The sequence below is a fragment of the Artemia franciscana genome, chromosome 2, assembly GCF_032884065.1.
Source record: "Artemia franciscana chromosome 2, ASM3288406v1, whole genome shotgun sequence".
Taxonomy (NCBI): Eukaryota; Metazoa; Arthropoda; class Branchiopoda; order Anostraca; family Artemiidae; genus Artemia; species Artemia franciscana.
The window spans coordinates 2,727,313-2,740,203 of record NC_088864.1 but is presented as its reverse complement, the minus strand read 5'-3'; the positions used below and the strand labels follow the sequence as shown (position 1 = coordinate 2,740,203).

Here is a 12,891-nt window from a genome sequence, read left to right as displayed (position 1 = left end):
TAAAGGGCACAAAATTTTATTTTTATGATTGGCTTGGAGCTCACCCTGTATGCTGTGGTGTCTTGGCTACCTAATATGCAAAACTTCTAACTAGCTCAAAACCTGTCCTTAAGTTTTTGGGACAAGAGGACCATAATGCACTATAAATTGAGAAGAGAAGACAATGTTTATTTCGTTCTTTCCTCAAAATGGCCTAAAACTTGTCCCTTAAGTTTCTAAGCCAAGGAAATACTTGTGGAATATTTTCTATTTAAAATCTTATCCTATTGACTACCCATTGCAGCACTAAAACAGCTGCACCACACTTCTCCACCCTAACACATATAACCAGTTTCCTTTAAATCCCCTTTTTAATTACCTCTTCCTGCCTCTTTTGAGGATGTCTTACTTTTTGCTCAGCCCTAGATAGATGGAGTGAAGCAGGGTTGTGTTCTATCCCTATTTGTATGGATTGTTTTGATGGACTTTGTCTTGCGGGGCACAGAAAAGGCAATGAGAGAACCTGGAATAAAATGGGGAAACAAAACTTTCCTGGACTTAGATTATGCTGATGATTTAAGCATCCTAGATGAAAGAGGGAGCAAAGTGAACAAGATTTTAGAGGTATTGTGAGTTCATGGTGCTAGAAAGGTTTAAAAATTGAGTTTTCGGAGACTAAGTAGCTAATGCTAGGAATAAGTGAAGATGAAAAGGTGACGTTTGGTTGCAAAAAATCAATCAAGTGGATAGCTTCATTTACCTTGGTAGTACTATTAGTAAAGATGGTGTGTGCTGTGAAGATGTTAAAAGTAGAGTAGCCAAGGCCCAAAGTGTTTTTTCACAGTTGAAAAAAGTTTGGAAGAATAGGCAGATGAGTTTGCTAACCAAGATTAGAATATTTGAAGCCACAGTGACTATAGTGGTCAAATAAGGTTCTGAACCATGGGTGCTCTTAAAAATGGAGGAAGATTTGCTATATATTTTCCAGAGAAATTGCCTATGGACTATTTTGGGTATCTGATTGGCTGACCATATTTAAAACAGTAAGCTGTACAATCCCACTATCTAGGGCTGTAATGAGAGAAAAGTTGAGATGGCCTGGGCATGTTCTGGAGATAAAGGATGACAGGTTGCCAAAGAGTGTCCTTTTCTGGCAACCGCCTTGGGCGGTTGCCAGGTTTAAAAAGAAAGCAGCTTGTCCTCAGTCGGGGTATGTCGCATGTCAGGATATTACAAGGAAAGATTTAAGGGAAGTGGAATCTCGCTGGGAGGACCCATTTTCAATCCCACTATCTAGGGCTATAATGAAAGAAAGGTTGAGATGGCTAGGGTATGTTCTGCAGATAAAGGATGACAGATTGCCAAAGGGTGTCCTTTTCTGGCAACCACCTTGGGCGGTTGCCAGGTTTAAAAAGAAAGCATGTTGTCCTCAGTTGGGGTATGTCGCATGTCAGGATGTTACAAGGAAAGATTTAAGGGAAGTGGAATCTTGCTGGGAGGACCCATTTTCAATCCCACTATCTAGGGCTATAATGAGAGAAAGGTTGAGATGGCCTGGGCATGTTCTGCAGATAAAGGATGACAGATTGCCAAAGGGTGTCCTTTTCTGGCATTGGCCTTGGGTGGCTGGCAGGTTTGAACAGAAAGCAGGTTGTCCTTGGTTGGGCTGGGAGAGTGTTGTAAACAAAGATTAAGGAAAGTGGATTCTTCTTGGGAGGATGTAAGGAGAGAGGCTTTAAATTGATGGGATGGAGGAGACGCATGCGTAGCTGTGTTGACCTTAGGCGGCTTGTTGCTGTAGTGAGTTGTTAGTAGAAGTAGTTAAATGGCCAAAAAGTATGATTTGTGTCAATCTACCATCCTTCAACTGTAAAACACGACAATAGATTAATGATTAATAAAAATGTAAAAGCAAAATTGAAAATGGTCAGATAGGCTTATCTACAAAAAATGGTCAGTTGTAGGCCAATCAATTGTTTTCCCATGGTGAGTGATTGTTTTCCAATTTATCTTCATCTTTGTTCCCAATCTGAGAAAGAAACATAACTTATTAACAAAAGTGCATGCATCAAATTTAATAGCCTACCCAAGAAGCAGAGCCTCTCCAAAGGGTAGATTAAGTAGTAGACAAAAATCTTTTTTTTTTTTTATTTTGTTTCTGATTCTTGTTTAAATTTATTTGAAACTTTTTAGGACAGAGAATTTTAAAAACAAGATGGCTGACTCAGAGGAAGCTATGAAACAAAAAGATGAACACAAAAGTTCAAAAGAAGAAGCAGCTGAAGACGAAAGACCTGCAAAGAAAGCGAAGACTGAAGAAGAACCACAACCAGCTGATCAGAAAGCAACACCTGCTGAAAATGGTTCCGCTCATGCTGAAGAAACAGACAAAATGCCTAAAGATGAAATTATGCCTGAGAAACAGGCCACTAAAGGCAGCATATCGTCTGAATCTAGTTCCAAGCAAAATAGGGGTAGCTTTTATTGTTTTTACTGTGTTTTTGTTTCAAATAAGAAATGTTTTGACATATATCAGCTTTTTATGTAAAGTCATGCTAAAATAAATAGACATATACAAAATACATCATGATAAACATATAGCTAAATAAATCTGTAAACATAGATGAACATACCCAGGTACAATTTTTGTTTGTGTACATAGTAAAAATACAAATATGCTTGGTAGATTTTCCTTCTTAGTGATGAATTATTATCAAATAACCAAATGAGCATAGGGGGTAACAAAGATGATCATTGCACCTTAGAAAAATTATCAAAAGTGGCTATAAGGCTAAATTTCAAGGAAGATGGTGGATATGCTCCCCATTATATGCTTGCTAGAAGAACAGCATTTTCATTCAATTACTGCGTGTTCCTTGTCTATGGCAGGGGGGGAGGGGTTAAGAGGACTCTTCCTCCTAAGGCAGTATATCATTTGAATTTTTAGTCATATGTCAGATTTTTGTTTTAACATATCAAGTTTTGATTTAATTTAATGTTGTATTTAGAATATCAGATTTTATTCACGATTTATATTTCATCAATGTTTTATGTCAAAACAAATGGATATATACAAAATCTCAAGGGTGATAAGTTAGGATCACAATAAAAAAGAATTGACAACAGAAAATTTCCGAAAATATTGTAGCATTTAAAATGTTGCCAAAAAAGAATATGGCATAAAATTTGCATTAAATACAAAAATAACATACAACTGACATTGTAATATTGACAAAGAAACTCTTTGTTGACCAAGCCTTGTATTTTATTTAAAATATTAATACTGTATACAAATTATCATTTGAGATCATCTCTTGAATGTTCATGAGTTAAAAGAGATTGAGCGTTTTCCTGCAGGTTTGGCAGGGGTAGGGGTACAGGCTTAATGGCCCTGCTTTGAGACTCTTCAGCAAATCAGATTGAAAACACTGTGATGACTCTGATTTTAATAAGATATAGCACCAGTCCCAGATTTGTAATTAACATACTTTGTAACCTTTAATTACACGCTTTAATGAAAAAAAAACTTTTTGCTGAATATGAAATTAATGTGATTTGATTTTAGATTTAAAAATTTTTAAATTGCTCTAGATGTGTTTGTAGGTAAGAAGTTCAGGGAGTTTCAAAGCTCCCCAAAGGGCAATTCAAGTCCCAAATACTAATTTAGGTATAAATCAAACATCATTTGTAAATTATTTACTAAGTAGGTTTTGAATTAGAACAAGTCATGTTACTACGATGATCTTTTTAATGATTAGACGGTACTTATGTATTATATGCCACTCACTCAAGTTTACGCTGTGTAAAATTCGAGAACAAACTGGTTTCTTTCAGCTTAGCTGTGAGACAAGACAAAGACAAGTGATAAAATTGATGGGAAAAATATAATTTGGACTAGTAATTGCGGATTAGGTGGGTGGGGGTAAAATTTTTGTAGAGTTTGAAGCTAGAAAACAATTCTTACTTCATAATATGGAAAATAAGTTTACCTACCACCCCCCCCCCAACGTGCAATATATAGCCACATTTTTTTCTAAAGTAATATATTTTCACCATGTATTGTGATATTTCGTTATGGTTGAGCGTCAAAGCAACAGGTTGTAGTTAAATGAAGCACTTGCATGGGATATATTACACAAGTACCGATTAGGCTAAACGTCTAATCATTTAGGCCTTTTTGCAATTATTCCCGGGATGATCATGAGCTGATAGAGGCCCAAAATACAATCATTCTTTAATTTAATTATTAAGGAACACTCCCTAAATAATCTGTGATTAGCAATCAGTCAAAATAGGTGTATCCTATTTATATGTTTAAAGTTGGGGATAGTGGGAGTAAGAATCCAAAAACCCTATTTAGGGCACTCCATTTTTATTTATTAAATTTTTTTTTTTATTAGTATTCCCCAAATTTTACATGATAATTTATGAATATTAAACCGTAAATCTGTTCCTGTTAGAATTTCATTTTTTTTTTGTGTGGATTGGTTGCTTCCAGTGAAACTGAAATTCCCTCTAGTTTCCCATCACATCTTCCCAACATCAACTTCTGCAAGTTATAATGTTGTATTCACAAATTACATATTCAAAATTGTATTTAAGTCTGTGCAGTTCTATTCAAATTGTGCCCGTAAATTTCATGTTATGTCTAAGAATGGTTTTCATCAAGTATAGAAATGGTGTTGGCCATAATTTCTATTTTTATTCCAGAGCCACTTTTGTTATTCCAAGATAGGTACTTAAAAGATTTTAAATTTATATGTTTTTCCTTTGACTACTGGGCCACAGTGTAGCTAATAAGCCTCATTTAAGGTCCTTTCATCTTTTTTTTAATTAGTTTTCGATAATATTTAAAGCTGAAAACGTAATTTGAATACAATTGGATAAAAATTGAGTTTAATTGGATAGAAATTGAATATAAAACCTTGTGAACATGAAAATGTAAGTTGTGAAATTCGGTCAGTTACACTTTAAAATTGGAAGAAATTCCAGCATACAACACTCAAAAAATGGTTTCCTTTAAAGACAAACAATCCACAAAAAAGGAGATTCCAAACTAGAACATGTTTGTGTTTACAAACTCTTATCTGAAATTTAACGAATTTTCATAATAGGGAAAATAATTTAACAGCAAAACTATGTTGATAAAGAAACGAATATAACTCCAAGTAGACAAGCATAGATTTTAGATGAAAAGATAAAGAGTGGTATTAAAACTTGAAATGAACTGAAAAACTTTTAAATTAAGAAATTGGATATAACAACAATCCACTCCTTTGACGTTTTGAGGGGTCACTGATGAAGACTCCTTATTTCTCCTTTTTGTCCCATGCATGCTTTAAGTGTCAATAATGTATCCAGTGTGTAATTTAATGAGAAACAACATGTGTTCTATTCATATGGGTTCCAGCACACTGTGGTATAACAGGAAACGAACTAGCAGATCAGGCTGCAAAACAAGCCTCCCAACTAGGTCTGATCACCCAAACCCCTATCACTGGTCCTGAACTTCTTTCTTCAATTAGCTCAAAAATTTTGGAAGAAGAAGAGGCCTGGCTCCATTCTTCTCATACTCAGCTCCTCGATCTCTATGATTATAAGCAGCCTTCAAAAGAAATGTACCTCACTTCTCGCATCCTTTCTACCTGCCTATTTCGATTTAGATGTGGCCATGCAAAGACAAAATCAACACTATTCCAGTGGAAAATGGCTCCATCCCCAAACTGTGACACTTGTGGAGTGTATGAAGGTATACGCCACATCATCTTTAACTGTAGAAAATACGAAAAAGAGAGAGAAGTACTAAGAAATTGCTGTGAGAAGGCATTTAGTGCATTCACAATGCGTTCTGTTCTGGGACATCACACGTCTCCTCCTTGGGCTAAAAAACTAAGCACAAACCTATTAGGCAGATTTGTTAAGACTACTGGTTTGGTTCATTCCCTATAATTTTTTTTTTTTTTTTTTTTTTTTTTTTTATTATTATTATTACCTGTTCAATAGGATTTTTAGAATTGCCCCATTTATCATTTTAGGTATATTTTATCGACATTTGGTTGTATTGTTATTGGTTATAATGTGTATTATTGTGTTGTACATGTATTTTAATTGATGTTTGACAATGTATAGTTGCAGTATTTTGACTCCCGGTTTTCAACGCAGGCAGTTGCTGCAGGCAAATAACCCCCCTCCATTAGCAAGTCAAGCGATACTGTTCTGGCTCAGTGAATAATGACTAAGTGACACCCAAGCAAGCTAGTGATCATAGAAGGCACAGAACAACTGAGTGATACGAACGCATATGACCTATTGGTCGAACGCGTCAAACCCCAAACAACAACAACAACAACAGTAATTGGTATATTTGGAGCAATAAATATGGTACCGTTTTGATGGACAGCCCATTACTTTAGGATTGGTAACACCAATCCTAACCTTTAGCCCTAACGAGGGGCAGCCTCACTGTTTTTTCTGATGATTTCTGTTTGTTTTAAGTTGGGCTTCATTGTTTATTGGATTTTTTTTCTTTTTTTTTTGCTTGGTATCTTCGTTAGTAATAGTTTCTGTTAATTTTTTGGTGTGACTTCTTATATGAATTAATTTCGGCTTGTTTTAATTTTGAATATTATTGTAAATTTTTTTTTATGAAGAACTTATTTTTAAACTTGGTATCAGTATAGAATCCACTATCTAAGTTTACAGCGAATACTGTTTAGACATGGACGAACAAATAAAAGATTTTTTTTTTTCATTTATAAAATTATTTGCTTTTGTGAACTTGTCTTACCTTCAAACAGTGTCAACATTGGCACTTTCTGAAAGGCACTCTTCAGTTGGCGTACACTCAATAAACATTATAATAAACTTACACTATCTATCTTAATTACTTTATTGTTTGTTTTTTTTTACTTTACTGCTGCTTCACATTACTTTTACTTTACTTTTCTGTCGTACTGTTTAAGCAATTGTAAGATGATTATTGGTTCACAATACAGCAAACTAATACTATCTATATCAATTATTTTACTGGTTTAGTGTACTAGTAAGCTACTTACTTTACTGCTACTTTAATTTTCTGCTTTAACATGTTAAGCAATCAGTAAATAGTTATTGCTTCGTATTGTACAGTTCAGTATGATTAGTATAATGCCCGCAGCCGGATTGAGTGATTTTTATATACTGGTTTTTATGTATAAGTACTATTATGGGTGCGTTCCAGAATCAATTCAAAACCGAGCTGCGTGTGGGGTTGTTTGGTAGGTACACCTTTGAAATAGATTGAGATTGATGGATTTAATATTGGCAATAATTTTTTTTTTCGCTTCGGAATCATGACATTATATTGTTTTATTGTGTATGAATTATTTATGTAAGTTTTTTTTCCTCGGTACACGTTTCATCCTTCTGCTTATTATAGATTAACTTTTTTTGTTTTTTTCTCTCTTCTATTTTTTCTTCTTTTTTGTTAGTAGCGCACCCTCGCAAGCGACGCTTTTGGTGTACTACCGATTGATTTTGTCTCTGTTATTTCTTTTTGATAATAAATTAATACTACTACTATTATAACAAACTAATACTATCTATTTTAGTTACTTTGCTGATTTACTACTATCTACTTTTACTTTACTACTACTTTACTACTACTTTACTTTTTTCACTTTACTGCTTTTAGATGCTAGGCAGTCAGAAAATAAGTATTGGTATGCACTCCAACAAGTTGCACTACTTCTCTTAATTACTTTTCTGTTTTTTTTTATAGACAAAAAGAGAACGCGAAGATTACAACGACCTTTTAATCATCAATCAAACGAACAAGACAGGGATTCAAACAATCGCTCAGGCGGGTCAGGGGAACAAGGACCTGCCCGAGGTGAATTTGGACCACGGTATGAAAAAGATGTCGGAATCAAATCATATGTTAATTTACATTGTGGATTTACTGGCGTTATCAAACAAAGGTGAATGATTATTATTCTAAAGATAATATTTTTCTTTCCGACGCTTGGTTTTGGAAAGAGTTGAACTAGTTTTTTCCAGCTTGTTTTCAGGTTGTCTTGTTAATCAACTGTTTTGATGAGGAACAAAATTGGTTTATTCTGTTTTTGAATCTGATGTGAATACAGTTTTTTGCTAAATGGTATTTAGCAAAAAATAAATAAATATATATCTAATAATAAATAATTAAATATCTCCGTGCATGAACCGGTAAAAACATCATTCGTTATAAATATTCAAAAAAATTTTAGAAGAAATATTCTTAGAAGATTTGAGAAAATATATCTTTAATCTAAACAAGGCTTTTTTAATTTAAAAAATCAGATTTTTTTTTTTTAATACTCTTAGAAGATTTAAGAGAATTTCGCTTTAAATTAGACATGCATTAAAATAGTGCTATCGCTTAATTACTTTTCCATTTGAAAGATCTATTTACTTTGATCAAAATCTATTCAAAGCTTAAACATTTCTAGTTCTTCGTGGTTCTTTTCTCTTTTGAATTCGAAAGGATTTGCCTAGAGACTGTGGCCCTTATTAATGAACTCTTTGTCACTGTATCCGTGAAAATCGTTAAATTCGTGCAAGGCACGTACATGGAAGAGTAAGAAGTTGTCCTCCTAAGCAAAATTAAGAAATGAATATGAAGTGAAGTGCAACAAATTTACAATTTTTGAAAATTTAATTAAATGGTTAATACGCGTGAAAATTATGAGAAACTGGGTGAATTCAATAGTTTAATTTTCATCTATATATTTAATATTTAAGTTTTTAATGTAAACTTAATTTAAATATTTCATTTGCCCGGTTTAACGTCATAGGTAACATCGACCTAAACCCCCCCACCCCTAAAAAAATTTGAAATGTCTATCTACATCTCTGATTAGGGATAATTAATCAAAAAAAGAAGCATATTTGCTTATTTAGGTTACGTATCTGGTAGGATTCGATGATAAGAGTTCTTTCTAATATTCCTAGGTGTTTACCCCCCAACCCTCGCAGAAAATATCCCCCCGGAAAATCCCCCCATTGGAAAATAAGGCTTTCCAAATTTGAGAATTACATTTGAATTTTTTTTCGTAGGGGGAAGAAATTTGGTAGTAGTCTATGATACGTCACTCACTCAGGTTTACGCTGTGTAAAACTTGAAAACATATATGATGGATAAGAATAATCCAAATAATTTAAAACACGTTTTGTCAAATAATAAAAGATATTTAGATGATATTTTGGTCTTAAATTGTAAGGATTTTATTGATATTTCTAAAAATATATATCCATCAGAGCTTACTCTTGAACCTAGTCATGGCGCTGGTCATGAAGATCATTTCTTAGATTTAAATATTAATATTTGTGATAATAATAAATTAGGTTTTAAAATGTATAATAAAACGGATGATTTTGATTTTGAAGTGATTAGTTTCCCATTCCCTGAAAGTAATATACACTCAAATATCACGTATTCGGCGTTTTTCTCACAGTTACTTCGTTATGCAAGGATTTGTAGTAATTATATTGATTTTAAAAATAGATGTAAAATCTTAAGCCAAAAATTGATATCAAGAGGTTTTTCTGCAAATAAATTAACTTGGCAATTTAAAAAATTTAGTTTTCATTATAACGAACTTTTAAATAAATATCAAAAGAATTATTTGGAAATACTTAAAGAAATTTTCAACTAATTTCGGAGGTTTGACAAATGATGATGTAGCGCCATTTATTTTGAATTGTGTTTCTAATAGAGCGGATTTTTTTTTTTAAATAGCCACATGGTAACGATGAATTCTATAATTGTTTAGTTCATTCAATTTTTTTTGCATTGTGTTAATATTTGTGATTTGGTAAAATAATCATATTTAGTTTACCTATTGTTGCTAAAAAGAGGGATATATTAACAGGATAAGCTTGTTTTGGTGTTACTTGGTTGTTTTACATTTGAATTTTTTTTTCATAGGCATGTATTTTGGGGGTGATACCTGACACGGGGATGCCATGGATATTATGTGGTAGCCACAACACTTTGCTGGGTAGAGAATTTAAAGTGTCGAAACCCTATAGGCAAGTGTATTCTCCTGATGAGCCCTTGTGTTGGGTTGTTGCCTCTGAATTATTTGTCTTTGTTATTTTTTCTATTGTTTGGTAAATGACGACTTATACTTATTGACGACATGACTGCCTGTCCATGGATTATTCTTTATGGTTGATTGTGTATTGCTATACTGTTTGACCTATGTGATTGTATGGATGAGTAGGGTTAAGGCCTCATTCAAGTGCTGGTCTATATTAATCACTAATTTAGGAAAACAGTCTTCCTTTTCTCCTTCTGTCTTTTTCTCTTTTTTTTGCTGGTCTATATTAATCACTAATTTAGGAAAACAGTCTTCCTTTTCTCCTTCTGTCTTTTTTTTTATGTGTTTGTGCTGTTGCATTGGTGATTTCTCTTTTCATGATAATAACTATCTATCACATTTTGCCTGCAGACCCGCTATACTTAACCCCCCTCCCCTAATGTGCAAATAAATAGCCCAATTTTTTTTTTAAGTAACGAAGAAGCTAACGAACAAACCGGTTTGTTCTCGAGTTTTACACAGCGTAAACTTGAGTGTATGTTGTATGATACACAAGTACAAAAATTCCTTCCCCCTATGGAAAAAAACTCAAATAGAATTCTCATTTTGGAATGCCTTATTTTCCACGGGGAGGGGGGGGGGGTATTTTCTGTGCACATATATATACTGGGGGGGGGGTATTTTCCACGGGGGGTGGTAAACGCCGGCCACTCTTTCTAATAAAGTAGGCAGGCTAAAATAGCAAAGTTATAAGACATATCTTCACTAGTCAAATAGTGGACAATATCTTGTTGGTGCTTGGATAACCCATTGACATCGTCTATCCGTTTCCATGTTTTAAATTCCACGTTTAAGTAATTGCTACAAGTTTAAGCGTTTTTGTTTAGTTTTTTTCAACGGAGAAAGTAATTTATTTAAAAAAGAAAAACAACAAAAGGCCGGAAATCCAGTAATTTTCCCTTGTATTACTACTCCAAAGCAAGAGACTTATTTACACTATTATATTCAGGCATCCATAGCACTACAAACTAACTAAAAATAACTAAATAACTACTCGGGGAAAAAAACTAAAATTTCTTCACTGAGTCGCGTGCTATTTGCGCATGGTGGCATGTTGGATGATGATCTAGGTCAACTTCCTTCCTGGAATAGCCTCTTTTCAAAGCTTCTTAACCCTGAGGCAGTCGCATATTCTGACCTGATCCGAGCATCCATGGCCACACCCGAGGTGACTTCTGACCCACATCGCAACCGTTTGACGCCTTTGAGATCCAAAATGCTGCAAAAACATCTAAGAAATAATTGAGCCCCTGGCGTCTGTGTTAGAGGTGCAGCAGTGATATTGTGGCTCCAGCTAAACAGGCAACCAATGGTTACTAAAAAAAAATTCATGCAGTAGATGGCATTATTTTGAACGCATAGTCCTAATGGGCAATGGTAAGCTTCCCTATGATTTTTAGTCCTGGATCTCCCCTAGTATTAGAAAGACGTGGACGACAGAAAGCACCACTTGGCCGATGCCTTGAGAAGGCTGCTGCACTGGCGGCAAAATTTTTGGAAGATCTGTGGCCAAAGGCTCTTTAGAGTTTGTCATGGAGAGGCACAGTTGTCGCCTTATGTGCCAGTCGGCGTAGAAGGAACTAAGTCTTAAGTCTGTTGACTGATTTCGACTAACGATAATTGCTATCAGGACTGAAATAATCCAAGAAGGTTTGCCAACTACATTGGAGATGTATATTTCCTCTTTAACCTCGTGCTGTTGTCTTTATTTCCTCTTTTAAACACCTTCTTTACTATGAAAAATAGGTGATTAGTAGTTTTATCTATTCCACAAATGGGATTAAAAATCATGTTCACTAAATAACATACAACTAGCCTAATAGATTACGTCGAATATGTTTTTTTTTCTCTATTTGTTCTATCAAAATACCTTCTGAGTCACTTATATATTAACGCCCATCTTCCAGGTTTTCGGATTTCATTGTTCGCGAAATTGACATGGATGGACGAGTCGTAGTACTAAATGATTTTTCACTTCCCGAACTCCCTGAAATTGAGGAAATTTCCCTGACTGATGTTCCTATACCTGAAGAAGTTCTAGAAAAACTGAAAAAACTTGACGAGTCAACTGATGAAAAATCGTCCCAGCAAAAAATCGAAATTGATGTAAGATACGTAATATTAGATTTATGACTATCTAAAAGAATTTATGTGGAAATATTAGCTAAAAATAGTAGTAGAAAAAAACTGTCATGTAACGATTAATTCTAGAAGCAATAGCTAATGTTCATAAAATGGCCGACAGTGGACTATTTTTTTGTATTTATTTTGATTTCTCTAAAGTGTTTGGTAAAATATGTATAGAACCGTTAATTTGTAAGTACGAGAATTATGAAATGGGTCTTCTATCTGTTTATTAGACCGGTGAGTATCTTTTTTGAAGAATGCAAAAAGTCATAATAGGTAGTAATGCATCATCAAGTTTGGAAAGTGGAGTTCCTCAGGGGGATCATTTAGGTCCCATACTGTTTTGTACATTTATAAATGACCTTCCAGTTGTTATCAAATATGCAACTATTAAGTGTTTTTTGTAGATGATGTTATATTGTATAGACAAATAGAAATTCCCAAAGATGATGCACTTTTAGAGGCAGACGTTCATGTGCTGCACTGAGACGTCCTGATTCAGTCTTCGTGAAAAGTGAAAAAGAAAAACCTGTGTTGTTTAATATATGACACAAAGTAAGTCAGACTACCGTGTACAGGACTCGGAATTTGTCCCTGAAAGTCCCTTTTTTGAGCTGAAGTCCCTGACTCCCTAAATTCCCTGAAATTCCCGGTTTGGGAACAT

The 12,891-nt window shown here is 34.2% G+C and overlaps 1 protein-coding gene across 2 annotated transcripts in view; it reads left to right on the top strand.

The window, feature by feature from the left end:
• The window catches only part of LOC136035970 (pseudouridylate synthase 7 homolog), an 85,192-nt gene that overhangs the window by 15,213 nt on the left and 57,088 nt on the right, over nucleotides 1-12,891 (top strand). For both annotated transcript variants that reach the window (XM_065717870.1, XM_065717878.1), the window contains exons 2-4: nucleotides 2,173-2,453; nucleotides 7,739-7,937; nucleotides 12,008-12,206. In XM_065717870.1, the coding sequence (XP_065573942.1) occupies nucleotides 2,195-2,453; nucleotides 7,739-7,937; nucleotides 12,008-12,206 (657 nt within the window). In that variant the 5' untranslated portion in view covers nucleotides 2,173-2,194. The remainder of the gene's footprint in view (nucleotides 1-2,172; nucleotides 2,454-7,738; nucleotides 7,938-12,007; nucleotides 12,207-12,891) is intronic.